Source organism: Melospiza melodia, chromosome 11 (assembly GCF_035770615.1).
Source record: "Melospiza melodia melodia isolate bMelMel2 chromosome 11, bMelMel2.pri, whole genome shotgun sequence".
Taxonomy (NCBI): domain Eukaryota; kingdom Metazoa; phylum Chordata; class Aves; order Passeriformes; family Passerellidae; genus Melospiza; species Melospiza melodia.
Window position 1 is genome coordinate 7,431,453 of NC_086204.1, and position 17,325 is coordinate 7,448,777.

Below are 17,325 nucleotides of genomic sequence, written 5' to 3' on the forward strand. Positions count from 1 at the left end.
AAGTACTAAACAAGAACAACTACAGAAAGTGTTTCAGGACAATTATCTTCTCTGGTGTCAGAGATGCTGTACTTCACTTCTGTGGCTGCATTTTGTGTTACAGGCAACTAAAGAATAATCATTTTGTATTTTACCTTCAAAAGCACACCCTGCTCTCCTTAACAAAAAGAGACAAAAGACAGTGCCTTCGTTCTAATTACAGCCCTGTTCCTCCTTCTAACAGAGATGGTAGTAGAGCAATTTTTAAACCAACCATATTCTGAATCACATTACAAAATTACTCCCATTTTCTGGATAACCCTCAGTCTGAACCCAGTGCCTCCATTACAACACTCACCACCCTCCTCCAGGAGGCCCCCCTTGAGCAATGCTGAGCACAGAAGATCAACACTGTCTTTCAGAAAAGCAGCTCTTTTTTCCAAACATGTAAAAACAGAATACACAAGTGAGGCAACAGTAGTCAACACACCTTTCTCAGAGTTGCCTTTATTAAAGGTATCCCAGTCCATACTTGATTATGCTTTAGAATCAAAGGGTTTATTTTTTTTTCTTTGTGTTCCACTGCCTTCAAACAAAAAAATAAATTTGCATTGGTATTAAAATGCTGTTAATTCTTTTCTGTTGTAGCTCAGGTCCAAGTAAACATCATATTTCATATACAAATTATCTTTATTAGCCTTACTAGAGTTCATTCCACCTGTCCACCTTCCTCATGTTGAGTAAACATGTAACTGGCCAACATCCCCAGGAGAATCTCTCATCATGGAATGCTCTCTGTTTATAATCTAAAAATCCTGATTAGCAGTAATTTTTATAACTTGTCTGTATCTACAAGATAACCCACAAGGCCTGCCTAGGTGTAACTGTTGCTGAAATAGTTCAAATTCCAATATAGTAATGATTGTATTAGAGCTGGACAGAGAAATCCTCATCAGGAGGCACTGAGGCAAAGGCAGCAGCATACACACAGCTCAGCAGTGCCATGCATTTCATTGATTTCTGAGTTCTCCACTCTTGAACCAAGCTATTTACAGGCTGCCTCAGTCTACCCTTGAAACTTTTAGAAACTATTTGTATACATTTTATGCAAGCTACCCAGTATTATCTAAAACAATGCCTATGGTGAAATGCTGGCTTTACTAAAACTAATTTTCCCCCAATTAACTGTAATAAAATAAGATTTCTCTTAGCAAAGGAACCCTTAAAGCAGGAATTATCATACCAGGTCATTATGCAAGTTTTACCAGTACCCTGAGAAACACCAGGAGTAGCAGTTTACATTAAAGGAGCCAGGAGGAAGAAAAGGTTCTGCATTTGTTTAAAGGACCACTCCAGAAAATAATATTATCATTCATTTACACAGAGAGACAGGGTTAGTTTCTTGTAAACCTGATTCACCCTCTACTTGATTCTCTAAGTGCATAATTCTATTTAATTTAGGAAGCGTATGAAGGAACAAGGTAACTGAATTACATTTTACAGTATTACAGTTTACATTGCACATCTACCTGCTGAGATTTAGACAACAATTCTTAATTACTAATATATCAACCCCAGCTATTTCCATCTTCTGAATGGCCAACATTTCCCAGGAGCTGTGGTGGCTTGAGTTTAATCACTGGAGATCAATCACTGAAGTAGTTGAAGGAGAAAATCGACGCCAGGACTGCGACAGCGGCTGCCACGACCAACCCTAAATCCAGAGAGAACATAGGCAGTGAGGGAAGAGCAGAACCAGCCCTAAATCCAGAGAGAACATAGGCAGTGAGGGAAGAGCAGAACCAGCCCTAAATCCAGAGAGAGAACATAGGCAGTGAGGGAAGAGCAGAACCAGCCCTAAATCCAGAGAGAACATAGGCAGTGAGGGAAGGGTACCACAACCAGCCCTAAATCCAGAGAGAACATAGGCAGTGAGAGAAGAGCAGAACCAGCCCTAAATTCAGAGAGAGAACACAGGCAGTGAGGGAAGGGTACCACAACCAGCCCCAAATCCAGAGAGAACACAAGCAGTGAGGGAAGGGCAGCACAGGCAGCAGCAGGCAGGGAGGGGAGGGTGGGCCAGGGGGAATGAGCACAAGGAGAAACAAAAAGAGCTATCCCAAAAAGAGCCACCCCAAAAGCTACTTTTATTAGCATGCTCATTACTGATGCAGCTGAGGAGACACACCGAAAACCCCAAGACACCTCAGTGATGATGTAAGGGAAAACATTTTTACATTCAAAGCAAACACATATTTACTGCTCCTATTTAATCTTCCAGTTACTATGTTCTATTTCTAATAATTAATAGAATCCAGAAGTAACTGCTTTGTTGATTAAAGTGTAATTATTTCAATACAAGCAGCCCCACAGCAAAGAGAGCTGTACTAAATGTAGACAGATCTCTGAGAGCAGCACCATGGAGAAGTTGCAATGGAAATTTCTGTGGCTGGTGTTCCCTGAATTCCTGAGCTGACAATTAGGATGCTATGGGAGCTAACAGTCCTGAAAGGGGCCACTGCAGCTTCTGGAGTGCCATAGCAGAAATCTGGGAAGGAACATACCCATATTTTGTTGGAGCTTCAACAGCAACGTTGCTTTTGTCAGCTGTGCCTGTTCTGTGTCACTCGGGCTGTCAGCCACTGGGCAAATATCAACTGCATGGAAATCAAGGGAAGAAGGGGAAAATTAACAGTTGTGTTTTACAGTGAATTAATACAAAAGGCCAAGAACTTCACATCAACTTTATGAAGTGTATTTATGGTAGAAAAAAAACAGTTTATTGCAGTAGAAGTGGTACAACAGCAATAGCACAGTGCTAAACTATGCTGTATGGCTGGAAGCATAAAACTAAAGAGACAAAATACATTTCAGGAGGAGCTCCTCTTCCAAAACTCATGTTACACACCCTTCTTCCAGAGTAACATTCCCAACCCTCTTTGCATAGCCTGGGGAGAATTTGAATATGTGAGAGGGAACCACCAAAATGTACCACTGAGCACCTTCCAAGACCAAAGTTCCCCTCAGAGCCATCTGTCCCCATGCTCAGGGTACATGCAAATCCCACACCAGAGAGGATGAGCCCAGCAGCACTTCCCTACCCAACAGCCAGGGATGCATTTTTCCAGCCACAGAAATTCCTTTTTGAAGATCCCCTAAAAATACCCTTTCACAGCAGGCATTGAGGACTCATTCCTCTTTGGAAGAATTACTAAATCCTTAGTCTGCCCAGCCAGGATGTGAGAGAGCTTGAGTCTATTTCCAGGCGGATGGGACTCAAACCTGTATCTATTTCCTTTGCAAAGATCTCCCTAATCCCTGGGCTATATCCAGCTTGCTAGAGGGGCAGGAGAGAAAGAAGGGGATTAATCTCCAGTCCTTCAGCCCAACTTCTCTGAGCCAGCATGGAATACACCATACACCCTCCAGTGACAAAGCTGCTGGATGGTTGTGGGCCATCATTTTTAAGCATTCCCATTTTCAGGAGTTTGCTAAGACTTGCGAAAAATTTGGATTTCAATTCAGAATCTATAACCACAGGCATGTTCTGCACAAGCAAACAGAAAGACAGTGTTTGTCATGGCAATGGGAGCTGGATGTGTCTGGGAAGAATGAGACAAGCAGGCTCAGATAAGAGAAGGAGCCTAACAGACTGTTCTGGAGACAAGGGAACCCCCAGCAGAACCAGATATCAGGGAAGGCCATGGGACACTAATCTGAATAAAAACAGATCTCCATTTCCACAGAGGGGCTGACCATCAGCAATAAATCACAAATTACATGCTTGAGTAATAAGGCACATCCTCTGTGTGATTCATATGCAAACAAAGTACTTTCTCTGTCATTAGCTATGGTGGAAATGGATAATCTAGACGATCAGAAAGGTTGTTTCTGTTGAGTCATGTGGATAATTGTCTTCAAAATATCCTTAAATCAAGCTTGCACAAGACTTGTTACACAAAAACACCCAAACTTTTAAAACCTGTCTTTAGGGGTTTTATCCCTAAACCCACTGCATTGGTACAGGATGTACAGTAGCAGAGAAATCACTGCTTGATATGAAACTCAACAGGACAGTGAGATACACAGATATAAGACATTGCTTGGAGATCTCTCTGCAAGCAGCACATCCATGTGAAATCAAGATAACAATATTTCAGTGCAAAGTGTGTTTTTTGAAGAGAAATCGTCAAATATTCCTGAATTCCACTAGTCCTCAATGAGGCCATGGCTAGATAATTTTCTTTGTGCCAAGAAAAACACTCCCTCAGCTGCCTAAAATGAGCAGAAGTCTTCAGCGAGAGTAGTTATTAATTGTTGAAATATAGGTTTTCAGTATCTTTAACTAGCACAGTAAGAGAACTTCTGTCCAGAGTTTTGAATTCTGTAAAACATCCCACTTTGGGACAATCTGACTGCATTTTTGGGCCACCTCTGGAGTCTAGCTCCAGCAGGTTCCTTTCTGCTGTATATTTGATGAGCAGGTAGGATGGTCTGTGCCCTCTAACTTGAGGTTTCTTTGTGCCTCCCTGTGCTGAGGGGACCTTTGGAAGCTGCACATCAAGGCAGCTGCACATTCTTTGCCTAGAAAAAAATAAGAAGAAAAAGGGGAAAAAAAAAAGAACCACCCTTGAGCTATTTAGTTACCACAGGCCTTTATGCCATCACATTCTGGAAGGTTTGCATGTAGAGCAGCAAAATCACACAAAAGAATTTTCATAGCAGATGTCTTCTAGTACCAGTTAGATGAATCTTTAATTCTTCAGTTTCCTAACCAAGACAGGGAAGAGATTACCACTGCTGAAGTCTTATTTCTGTCTATCCACTCAGGGTATTTACTAGCCCACCCCCTGCACCAAGGAGGAGCAGGGATTTAGTAAAGCCAATCAGAAATGCAGAGCTTTCAGTTGGCTGTATTAGAGCACTGAATACCTTGAAATTACAGTGTTAGGGCTATTTAAAGCTTTCACTTATAAATAGCTTGGAGTTTACTTTCTATTTTCCACACAGCAATTTTAAAGCATGACCCAGTGGTGTCCCCACTGGAGATCTGTACATGGAGTCAAGACACAAATTGCAGGAGACAGCAGGAGAGCCCCAAGTTCAGTAAACATATAAAACTGACCTCAAAAATTCATGTTTTGACTAGAAGTTCCTTACAAAACAAATCTTTTGCCTATACTGATTAGATCCTCTTCTTCTAAAGTGCCTATTTTAAAAAAGAGAACAAAACCTCAAATTATTTCAAAAGCCTGCTCGTGTTCTTGAATTTTAGAGAATTCTTTTTATCAGCAAACTTTCCCCAGAACATCAGTATGAACAGCATTTCCAGTTAATTTGAGGAAGGTGCCTCAGACCACAGGAACTGTGACACAAACAGAAAGGCTGATGACAAAGTTCCCTACAAACCAATTACTGAATAGTGACTATCATTAACAAAGTTAGAGCTAAGCTTAGAGAAACAGCACATGCTTCCCAAGCCAAAATGATGCACTGCAAAAGCCTTTGCACAAGAAAAACCACAAACTCTCATTATAATACAAAAACATGTTCACAGCAATACTTAGACATTTCATACCAAAGCAACAATAAAAATCAAATCCCATAATTAATGCGGGATTTTTTTAGAATGCAGAACATTTGTATGCATTTAACAGGACTCTTTCTAAAATGACCTTCCTGGTATGATAAAAGTGTATAAATAACTTGTGATTTTAATAAACCACAAGTGACCGATGCCTCAACTTTAATTATCAGAATGAACAGTGCTGTGCTGTCAGTATTATTGATATCACTGCAATTAACAGAGCCCATTCCATGGACAAACTTTATGGTGGTCACCAGGACAAGGCCAAGCTTTCCTAAAATCCCCTTGCACGTTTTTTCCTCTCCTCTTCAATGCATTTATTTCAATTTGTGGCTTTGGGGCTTTTCTTAAAGAAAATACACACCTACTTTTAATTTGCTTTTCTTTCAAAGAAAAGGAATATAAATCCCCCTCAGTTAACTCTACAAGCAGCAGACTACAAGAACACCCAAGCTCCTTTAGTGGCCATCACTTCACACTTATTGTTGGCATTAATCTTTGGGATGCCCTGCTGTGAGTGGAAAGGTGTTTCCTTCGTACCTGCAGCTCACACAGCCTTACATAAGCAATAAAGCTGAACTGAATCATTACCTCTCTCCTCCCACACCTCTCTCCCCTGCTACAACAATACTCATTTGCTTCTCTAAGCTACACTGATTCCTTAAAGCTCAGTAGTAATTAGTTTTAAGAGTATTAAAGTTACTCTAATAATGCCAGAGAGATGTTTATTGTCTTTCCTGTTTTCCTTGAGGTTCCTGTACACCTCTTTCTCTTCAAAAGGATGAGCCAGTTACAGCTAACAGGTCTAGGTAAAGCCTGGGGGAGCTGATTCATTTAGAAAGACAAGAATTTATGGTTAACTCTGAAATGAGGAAACTCAAAACCCCCCTCCAAGTTAACATGCAAGTCAAGGTGAATATCAGTACTCACAGTTCACCTTGCACAGCAAGTCATGGTTACATTGCCCAGTTTTTGTCCCTAAATACCAACATCAAAAAGTGTTCATAGTTTTAATGTGAGAATTAGTGTTGGATTTTTTATTTTTTAAATTACAAAACTGGAACCTGCAGCTCATATGCATGTTGGGGGGGGGGGGAAAAGGGAGCAAAATGTCTTCCATAAGACCACAGAAAATGTTCTAAGGTGCATTTCAATGTCATATTTGAAATCCACATTGAAATCAACATTGCAAGGGAGAAAGCCCAAAAGGAAATTATATAGACCAGAAATGTTCAGAAAGAGGAATCCAGTAACTAGATTATGTCAAAATATCTGTATTAAAGGGAATATAGCAGTCTCATAATCAGACCACAAACTTGTAAGACATTCAGTATAAAATGAAAAGTGCTCTCAATTTTGTTTTCATTTCGGTTGAACCCACAAATCTTCAGGTTTAGGCACTGCATTTGGTACATAAATTAAAACACTCTGAGTAAAGAAAGGTATTTGGCTTTTTTTGAACACCAGGTTTAGCATGAAAATTTCCTGAAAGACACATCAGACTACATGAATGTTTTGCCAGAAGAAATTTTAAAGTGTTTTTAATTCTGTAGTGAAAAAACAGTAGATTTTACTAAATCACTCAACTTATTCCAACTTGTCTCAAAACTACTTAGCACTAAAAAGATGAACTACTGACAGTGTAAACATACATATTCATGTGAAAAAATAAAGCTTTGGAGGATGTTTTTTAAGAGTTTATTTATCAATAAAGGATCCCCTCTAATTCATGGGCACAATGGCACATACAAACCTTGGTTAACCATTTCTTCGTGTTTCTACAGCAGCTCATGGGCTGCAGTCATGGCTGCACTGGAAAACCAAAATATTTATAAGGGGAGAGAGAAGTCTGTTCAGAGAGAAACATAAACTGTGAGAAATTGGACCATTTTCCACAATATATTTAAGCTGCAATGAATTGTTATAATTGCTTAGAGTTGCATGTGAAGTAAGTTGACTTTATCCATATCTGGCTAAAACTGGCCTATGCCATTAATCAGCATTTTCCTGGCCCCTGAGCCAGCCTGCCCTAGCTCTCAGATATTTACCTGTGCTAATGTCCTCAGCTATGTGCATATCTTCAGCTTGCACAGGCTGATCCAACATCTCCACAAAACGTTCCTGGATTTCTCCAGCAGCCTCATCACCAAACTTATAATCACTGAGCATCACACTGGATCCAGCAACTGGGACAAACAGTCTCTGAGGCAGGACATGATATTCCCTCCCAAAACCTAAAAGGAAAGAGGGAGAAATACCATCCCAATAAAAGCCTTGACAGTTATGATAAGATCCCTCCATAATCTCTGAGCACAAGATAAAGTCATTGCAAAAGAGCTCAAGGTCTCTGTGTAAAACCCTGCTTTCAGACATGCCTGGCTTAGTGGGCTGCTATTCTATGGATTTATGTCCTTACATTATTAGTCTCTCCAGAAATACCCAGGGCAGCTCCAAACAGATCATAAAACAGAAAGCAGAGCTTTTCTCCTGTTCAGAATGACTTGCAGGAGGGCTCAGGGAGAGGCTGCAGGTAAGAGCTCCCCGAGGAGCAGGATTTCAGCAGCACTCAGGACTGCAGAGGTGTCACACAGAGCCACAAAGCTCGGCTGCCACCTAGAGAGGGGACTCAGAACTACCTGCAATGGAAAAGGCTCCCTCTGCCCAAGACATTCCCATTGATTTGTCAATTAACTCCTTTTTGGTTTAAGGACACGACACCACTGCACTGACTTAAAGGAGTTTAAAAAGTCCCAGCATAAGCTCAGAGATCTGGTCTCTATCAAGTTTTAACACACATCAATATTAATAGGAAGACCATACATGTATTTAAAAAAAATTATAAATAAAAACTTAAAGTGTGCAAGGTACAGTTGAAACTTCAGAGACAAGAGTTTCAACTACGGAAGTTTGAAAATCACAAAATATCTGATGAGTGAGGAAGAAGCTGGGATTCCATATTGTGGTCACAGGAACTGTGATGGCAAAGGACAAAAACCTGACAAAAAAAATTTCCAGATTTAAGAAAAAGTCAAGGCTGACAAGCAGCAACTATACCTTCTCCTTTTTATTCTGCTCAAACCATACTGGAACTTCACCATAACACAATTTTCTACAACCACCAAAATTCACTGGAAATACAAGTTAGTGGCTTTGGGTTTTCTTGTTTTTTTTTTTTTTTTTTTTTTTTTTTTTAATTTCTTACTTTTTTTCTGAGGTCCTTCATTTAAAATCAGATCTTCAAACAATATTTCACACCGATCACTCAATGTGTTTATTATGTCTCTTTTCAAAGCCTGCAAGGACACAGTGAACTCATCAGGAATAGCAAAACCATTTGCAAAATCAAAACTATTTGCAAAGCTTTTAACCAGGAAGAAATAAACAAAGAAACCCCATATGTTAAACCCATGATGAAATAATAGTTTTTTCCCAGAAAAGAAAAACTAGTAAATATTTTACTAGTAAAATATTTTAGTAGTATTTTAGTAAAAAAACTAGTAAATATTTTATTTTCCCAGAAAATAAAAACTAGTAAAAATTTCCCAGAAAATTTTCAAACTAGTAAATAATAATTTAATAATAGAGAAAAGCTAACATCAAAAGAATTGGTATCAAGAAAGAAAACCACAAAACAAAAATGAAAAGCTGAGGAAATTTTTAGGATTGCTAGGATAAGAACGGACAACTTCTAGATATTTATCAGTAAAGCCAAACAAAAATAATCACAAGGCAATGACTCAGTGAGGGAAAAAAATAAATTACTGAGCAAGTAAATATGAATTTTACCTGTACAATATTTAATATTACAGTCTGCAACCTTTTTTAAAGAGAATTCTTCAAAGCCTAATCCCTTGGACAATTTGTGCAAAGCCTCCCCAGAGCCCAGCCTTACACACATCACACATATTCCTCTAGAAGAGAAAAACTAACTAACCCCACACGGATGGTTTCTAAAATAACTTTGACCCCAGTTCTGGCAAAGGAAAACCAGTATGCCAAGTCCCAGGTGTTCCAGGAGAATGTTTCTGATGGACCAAGACCCTGCTCGGTACCTGAATGGCCTCTTTAACCTTGGGCTTGTTGCTGTGGATGTAGGCTCTGCATTTCACAGCCCCCCGCAGGTTGATGGAGCCACTGCACACCTGCACCGTCGCCGTGGACCTGGGGCTGGCACCCTGGCACTGAGGGACAAACACATACACCTTTATCCCAGGCCCTTGCAGCAGTGTCACTAAAACCAGAACCACCAAACCAACAGCAGGTGCTCACACACAAGCTGTTTCCCTCATAATTTTATTTTATTTTTAGTTATTCATTTGGTTCTTCTTCTCTTTTCTATTGTGGCAAATGTGTTTATCTCTCCAGGTGTTTCAAACACTTGTGTCTAGGAGATTTTAAAACTTTCCAGGCTTGTGGCAAATGACAGCATTGCAACTGTTAAGTCTTTTACAGGCTTTTGTAAAACAATGACGTTTTCATGTTTGCTATAATCAGCGTAACCCAGGGTGTGCTACGAGTCATCCCATCAGTCAGTAACAAATTATACACATGGTCACACTGAGAGCTGCATCAAACTGTTGCCTAGAAATGCTCTCCCTAATTACCACAACAATGAGTGTGAGCATGAAGCACTCTAGGACAACACCTGGAAACACTGGGATGCACAACTTCCTCACCAACTGCACAAACCACTTCTGCCAGAAAAAGATTTCCTCTCCCTGCAGCAATTCACCTCAATGTAATAGACAGTAACAACAAAAGAAGCTGAGATACTCATGGAGACTTTAAAATGGCATTGGAAACACTTCTAGCTTTGCTGAACATAATTTTGAGAATCCAGGAACCTCCTGACAAAACACAAAAGGCTATGAAACAAGGCCTGGACACATTTGCACTTCACGACCTAGACTGGGGCACCAAATTCACAGTTCTTCACAACTCAGGTAGGGAGGAAGCTCCTGACATAGATCCAGCAGCTCCAGATGATGATTCAGCTCACGGGATCTACGCCTTAATCCAGAGCTGGCAGCTGAGCTTCTGACAAAAGCATCCAAGTGAATATCCAAGCTAGCCAGGGCAAGCTGTGCTTTGAAGTGTGGGGGTGACTCTGAATTCAGATACAAAGTCACTTGAAATCAATGTACACAGGTACCTACAGGTATCCTACTACCAAAGGAATTAGTCACAGGACTTCTTTTTCAGAACCTGTTTTCCCATCTTTCAGCTATCCTATGCAATTCATGGACAACATGGTTATCTCACCACAAGAATTTCTAAAGGCACAAAATATGCAGATCTGTTGACAATCAGTTTCATATTCAATATCCAGGAGGGAAAAAAGTCTTAGGAATAAGTGAGCAAGATTTCTAGACAATAATTCAGAATCTTGTTATTTTATTTTTTGCTCTATTTTATAATTTAAAGGCAAGCTTATACTTTGCAAACCACTGAAAACTTACCAGCTGTGTCAGAACCTTGACATCAGAAATCTGAGTGCTGGGCTGAGTATTTCCTCTGAACTTTTTCTGAGGGGAAAAAAATTCTTTGTGTCATGAAACAGGAAAAAAAAGTGCCTGAGGCAGTCTCGTCACAATGGTATAGAGTGTTCCCTAGTTTATAGCCTTTGAGAGGGAAAAATAGCACTTAGAAACCAACCAAGAGAATAGAACTAGAAAACTAAAAGGAGAGATGAATGAATCAATCATCAAGGTGACTGAAAGTAGGTCTTTGAAATGTCATCACCCACATTCACACCTCACTCTGTAATAGAAACATTTCAGTCATTTCACACATAATTACTGCATTCACACTGCCCAGGAGGGAGAGGCAGGCTGCAGGAATGACAGCTCTGTGTGTTGGTTGCCTGGAACAGCCAATCAGACCAACAAACACTGCACAGGAGATGTCTCATTCAATGCTCTGTCACACAGAGGTTCCAACCATACATCTATTAGACCTCAATTCCTCCTTGTTTGGTACTCACCTGCCCTTCCAGCAGTTCTGTATCCTCATCTTTAACTTGGCCATTGATCAGAAAAACACTGTCTTCTATCTGCTTTGACCATCGGTTTAACCCATTCTTTAAAAGAAGTGAAAACACAAAATAACCGTAAGAAAGAGGAAAGAATTAATGAATTTCACTGAAGGGTTGGACAGTTCCATGCTGAAACTTATAGAAGTGTATGTTTAAATACTTACTCTGAGAGAGTTTTAAAATGAAAAACCTGTGTTTTCCCAAAGGTAAACCTTAAATGGACCACATTCAGAACAAATTAAGAAACAAGCATTGCAAAATACTGAAGTGTCACCCCAGGGATTTGGGGGTTGCAGAGAGGGTTGCAGCCCATTGAAAGCCAACTCATGGCAAAACCATCCCATAGTCCAGCACAAATTGGGTGTAACCTTTCACCAGGTGAGGCACCAGAGAAGTTACCTGGGATACTCATGACCATTATTACATAATTTTGAACAAAGGAAATTTCTCACTGAGCACAGCAGAAGAGTTACATTTAAAAGATGAATAATTGCTAATCATTCTCCACTGGTTAGTCCTACTCCTCTCCTGCACTGTTCAACTCTTTCTTATTTAATTTTCAGCACAGAAATGAGTGTGGTTACTGGTGTGTAGGAACCAGGGCAGGCAGTGAGTTACCTTGGTGTTCTTCTCCAGGTCATGGTTGGGGGAAGTAGCAAGAAGTGGAATGTGGATGTTCACATTTACTGTGCAGCCCAAAGCCACCCAGGAGGCAGTCAGAGCATTCTGGTACTTCCAGTCTGCTGGTTTAGCTGAACTCTGAGAGCACAAAGGAAAAGCCATAAAGCATCTACCCAAAGCACTGTATGAGGCTTTTTGGGGGTTTAGCATTCCTTGCCATGCATTAAAAGCTGGATTGAGCTTACCTTGGGGTCCTGCACATCGTAGGTTCGGCAAACTACTCTGTGCTACTTAAAGAAAAAGACCCAGTGAAAAGCAAGGGAGCAAATAAGAACAATACCCAATTAACTTAGCCCTCTATTAAACTTCCTTGTTGAGCTAATTTATGCTCTGCAGCAAGTTCTCACCTTTCATCAGTGTAAAAAAGTGGGAAAAGTGTAAAAAAGTGGGAAAACATTTTCCCGTAATCTCCAACTACCACAGCGATGCCATCTCTACAAATAAATTAAGATCAATATGTATTGACAGGAAAAGCACCAAGGCATCAATTTTTAATTTGTCCTCATCCCTCAGAGAAAAATCCTTGCTTTCTCTCCTTGTATTATGTTATTACCAACAGCTTCTGCATTCTGTTGCAGCTCTAGCATTGATCCCACAGGATTGCTGCTGCCCCAATTCCATGCAAGCACCACTGGTAACAGCAATTCAAAAAGCCAAACAGTAATTTAGGATGTTTTTTTCAGTTTATGCAAGTCAAGACTGACTGGGAAAGGTATCATTTGATGTTGTCACACAGACAGACCTCATAAAAAATGATGGAAATTTTGCAAGGATAAAAGGGTCAATAGTCTTAACCACAGCTAACCAGAAAACTTCATTATATCAACTTTTACATGTCTAGCGGAACTTAAACAGCCTCCTCCTCCCCAATTCTTATTTATTCAGCAGTAACTGGATAAAAGAGGTTGGGAGAGCAGCCTCAGTCGATAAACCTTGCTCATAAAGGATACTTTTTTGTAGCAGAACAGATTTGAAGCGCTGCTCTGTCTGAGACCTCCTCCTCAGCAGGTTTCCAGAGCCTTCTTTTACTCAAGGACTTTTCCACTGAGAAGATTAGCTAAAGACCAAAAATAAATTGAAAAAAAATTCACTATAACTCCTGGAAAATAGTCTTGTGCTAGAATTTTAAGTCAAAGCAATATCAAAATTATGTATGAGCAGGAAACACAGCTTACACGTCACCAAAATGTCACATAAAAAGAAAATCCAACAGGGATTCAGAGGCACTTTTTACCAAAGTGAAAGAGGCTTGTTAAATTTTAATTTAGCTCCCTTATAAACCAAAGCAAGCAGTATACATTCACATGGCCAACCTGTATGCTTTTGTCCTTACAGATACATATTACAGTTTTGTGCCTATCAGCTGGGTCAGAAAGGCTGTGCAAAAGAGCTACTAATTATAAAACACAAATCCCCCCTCCCCAATTTTTAATTCAGCTATCACTGGTCACCTGGACACAGCTCACCTTTTTTAGCCAGCTACCAGTTTCATTACATAACTTAGATGCAATTACACTGAACTGCCAAAATTGACTCTTGGATCTCAGGCTTCCAAACCTGCTCATGCTTAAATCACTGACCATGACTATGTTAGAAAAATGACAAAATGAACATACATTTTCAGCACAGTAACCAAATATGGCAGTAGATGCCCCAATACTGTAACAAAAATGCATTTTAAGTCTACCAGATAGTTTTGAGTATTTTAAATTTAATCCCACACCCTTCAGTCAAGTGCACATGTTCTAGACAAGATGTTTCTCTTAAAGGAATCAGAATAGGTCTTTCACTACTGTAAACATCTCCAAACTGAGTGATTTTATTCAGACAAAGAAAGCTAACATGCTAACAACATTAGTACCTTTATGTGGCTTTATAAGCAACAAAGATTTAGCTTAATATAAACTTTGAGGATGTTTTCCCTAAGCCAGAATGTCCACATCCACTAAATACGGACAAACCCAGTAAATAGAAATTCAGATTTGCTATTGCAGTAACAATCAGGAGGTCAACAAATAGTGTCCCACAGGACAGGGATTTCTGAGGTTCCAGTCTCAAACCCACACATCAAAGCACAACATTTGTGACATAAAGCAACAAAACTGCTGTATTTTAGTCAGGCCAATGAGAGGCAATTACTCACACACAGAGCCAAGGATGCTGCTGCGCTCCCAGCAGGAACTGTGCTTACCTTGCGCAGAGCATTTTGACCATCTTTAGCCAGCTCTGGAGTTGCAATCATAAACACACCAAGGACCAGCAACCCTCCAGGGAGCATTCTGGACACCTTGAAAATAAAAATGAACATTTTTTAACAGGATTGGCAATCTAGAAACCATGTAACTTGAGATATCAAAAACCACCGGTGAGACAAGTCTGCACCAATAGCAGAAGTGAACTAAGGGAGACTGGTTTTCACTTACAGGACCCTGTAAGTGAACACATCCTGCAAGTGTTTTCCTTTCAGTAATAACAAGTGTTCTTTCACCAAAAAACCTGAAAACATTAAGGGTATTTCTGGTTTAAAACACCTGTGCCCAGCATGGTTAGGAAGGCTCTGTCACTTTGACACGACACAAGTGGCGAGATCCTTTGTGTCCATCTTATTTCCCTCCTGTTCCTCCCACCCTTTGCCATCCCCGGAGTGAGTTCTCACCTGACTGGCATGTGTAGTGATCCACTCCTCATCCAGGGATGCCAGTTTGGGAGGGCCCAGGCTCTCCTCCTGCTGCTGCTCCTTGGGAGGAGTTCGCACAGCCCTGATGACATAGTCCCGTTGGGGGGAGCACTTGCCAGAACACGAACACACAGAAGCAAACACACCTTGAGACTGCTGAACAGGGGTTTCCCCAGCTCACAGGAATGAATGGAAGGACAATCCCACCCTTACCTGCCCTATCAACAGGCCAGTGACATATGGCTTCACCTTTGTGCTGAGCTCTGTCAGGTACTGCCCAATCCCTTCCTCCACAAGGTAAGTTCTACCCATGGCTCCAGGTTTAAGTGAGCTGTTGTAGTTCCAACCTACAAAACACACAATGCACTAAGTGAAAGAGGGTACGTACACTGCAATGGGTACAGGAGAACAAGTCTCACACAAAGATCCTTTAGAACTGTTTGATCGAAAAAACCCTGCAAGGTCATTGAGTCCAACCATTCCCCAAGGCCACTACTGACCCATGTCCCCAAATGCTACATCCACATGGCTTTAAAATCCATCCAGGGATGGAGACTGTACCCCTATCCTGGGCAGCTCTGCCAGGGCTGGACAACCCTTTCAGTAAAGGATTTTTCCCAATATCAAACCTGAACCTTCCCTGATGCAACTGGAAGCCTTTTCCTCTCCTCCTGTCCCTGTTCCTGAGAGCACAGCTTGACCCCCCTGGCTGTCCCCTCCTGTCAGGAGCTGTGCAGAGCCACAAGGTCCCCCCTGAGCCTCCTTTTCTCCAGGCTGAGCCCCTTTCCCAGCTCCTTCAGCCCCTCCTGGTGCTCCAGCCCCTTCCCCAGCTCCATTCCCTTCCCTGGACATGCTCCAGCCCCTCCACACCTTTCTTGTCATGAGTGGCCCAAAACTGAATCCAGGATTTGAATTTTGAAATGCCTTGAATAAAAAGTATCTTGCTGCATGATACTTCTAAAGGATGCACTGTTCCATTCCCACAGTGACTTGCTGAATTCCACACGTGTCCTTGATCATATCCTACAGCACTTCCATTCCAATTCCCAAACACTCAGAGCACACCATCTGTGCACATTCCAATGAGCCTGGGCTGCCACAGCCTCCTCTCCCTTCCCTGTAGGGCTAGGCTGAAAACTCCTTCAAGCCTGGAGAACATTATCCCAAAGAATTAGGCATTAAAAAGCTGAAGCCCAAGAGCACAGGGTGAGGAAGCAAAGAGCATACTGAACCTCCACAGGGAAGGTGCTCACAGACCTCAACTCATGCCCCCACAGCCAGGATCAGCAACTGCACATCCCCAGGGATCAGCCCCTGCACATCCCCATGGATCACTACCTGCACAGGGGGGATCAGCACCTCCACATCCCCAGGGCTCAGCACTTGCACATCCCCAGAGATCAGCACCCCCACATCCCCAGAGATCAGCACCTGCCCAGGGAGGATCAGCACCTGCACATCCCCATGGATCAGCACTTCCACATTCCCATGGATTAGCACCTGCACAGGGAGGATCAGTACCTGCACATCCCCAGGGACCAGCCCCTGCACATCCCTATGGATCAGCCCCTGCACATCCCCATGGATCAGCCCCTGCACAGGGGGGGATCAGCCCCTGCACATCCCCATGGATCAGTACCTGCACATCCCCAGGATCAGCCCCTGCACATCCCCATGGATCAGCACCTGCACAGGGGGGATCAGCACCTCCACATCCCCATGGATCAGTACCTGCACATCCCCAGGATCAGCCCCTGCACATCCCCATGGATCAGCACCTGCACAGGGGGGATCAGCACCTCCACATCCCCATGGATCAGTACCTGCACATCCCCATGGATCAGCCCCTGCACATCCCCATGGATCAGCACCTGCACAGGGGGGATCAGCACCTCCACATCCCCATGGATCAGTACCTGCACATCCCCATGGATCAGCCCCTGCACATCCCCATGGATCAGTACCTGCACATCCCCAGGATCAGCCCCTGCACATCCCCATGGATCAGTACCTGCACATCCCCAGGATCAGCCCCTGCACATCCCCATGGATCAGTACCTGCACATCCCCAGGATCAGCCCCTGCACATCCCCATGGATCAGTACCTGCACATCCCCAGGATCAGCCCCTGCACATCCCCATGGATCAGTACCTGCACATCCCCAGGATCAGCCCCTGCACATCCCCATGGATCAGTACCTGCACATCCCCAGGATCAGCCCCTGCACACCCCCAGTTTCTGCAGCCGCCCCGGTCTCAGCCGAGCACCGATGTGGCCGATTACGCCATCGCTAGGCGCCGCGGCGCAGGGAGATGACGCACAGCAATGCATAGCGGAGCGCGGGAAAAGGGCGCGCAAGGGGGCAT

General features: G+C 42.3%; 1 protein-coding gene across 2 annotated transcripts; it reads right to left on the reverse strand.

Moving 5' to 3' along the window:
- Positions 1-470: 470 nt before the first annotated feature.
- On the reverse strand, positions 471-17,261 carry ODR4 (odr-4 GPCR localization factor homolog). 2 transcript variants are annotated; one of them, XM_063165439.1, is made up of 14 exons: positions 17,158-17,261; positions 15,172-15,305; positions 14,938-15,069; positions 14,473-14,568; positions 13,232-13,338; positions 12,467-12,503; positions 12,219-12,359; positions 11,550-11,645; positions 11,026-11,091; positions 9,619-9,747; positions 8,769-8,859; positions 7,615-7,800; positions 2,544-2,636; positions 471-1,693 (listed from the first exon to the last, which is right to left on the reverse strand). In XM_063165439.1, the coding sequence occupies exons 2-14, from the start codon at positions 15,268-15,270 to the stop codon at positions 1,626-1,628; spliced, it is 1,341 nt and encodes a 446-aa protein (XP_063021509.1). In that variant the 5' UTR covers positions 15,271-15,305; positions 17,158-17,261; the 3' UTR covers positions 471-1,625. The 2 variants fall into 2 exon arrangements, with proteins under 2 accessions (XP_063021509.1, XP_063021510.1); XM_063165440.1 differs by lacking the exon at positions 17,158-17,261 and adding an exon at positions 16,598-16,633.
- Positions 17,262-17,325: the final 64 nt, after the last annotated feature.

Excerpts from the sequence above, each read along its gene's own strand:
- ODR4 (XM_063165439.1), bottom strand. The coding sequence starts at position 15,270 with ATGGGTAGAACTTACCTTGTGGAGGAAGGGATTGGGCAGTACCTGACA. Across the intron at positions 13,339-14,472 it reads GTCAAAATGCTCTGCGCAAG|CTAATCTTCTCAGTGGAAAA; the intron begins GTAAGCACAGTT and ends TTTGGTCTTTAG. Across the intron at positions 2,637-7,614 it reads AGCTGAGGACATTAGCACAG|TTGATATTTGCCCAGTGGCT; the intron begins GTAAATATCTGA and ends ATTTCCATGCAG.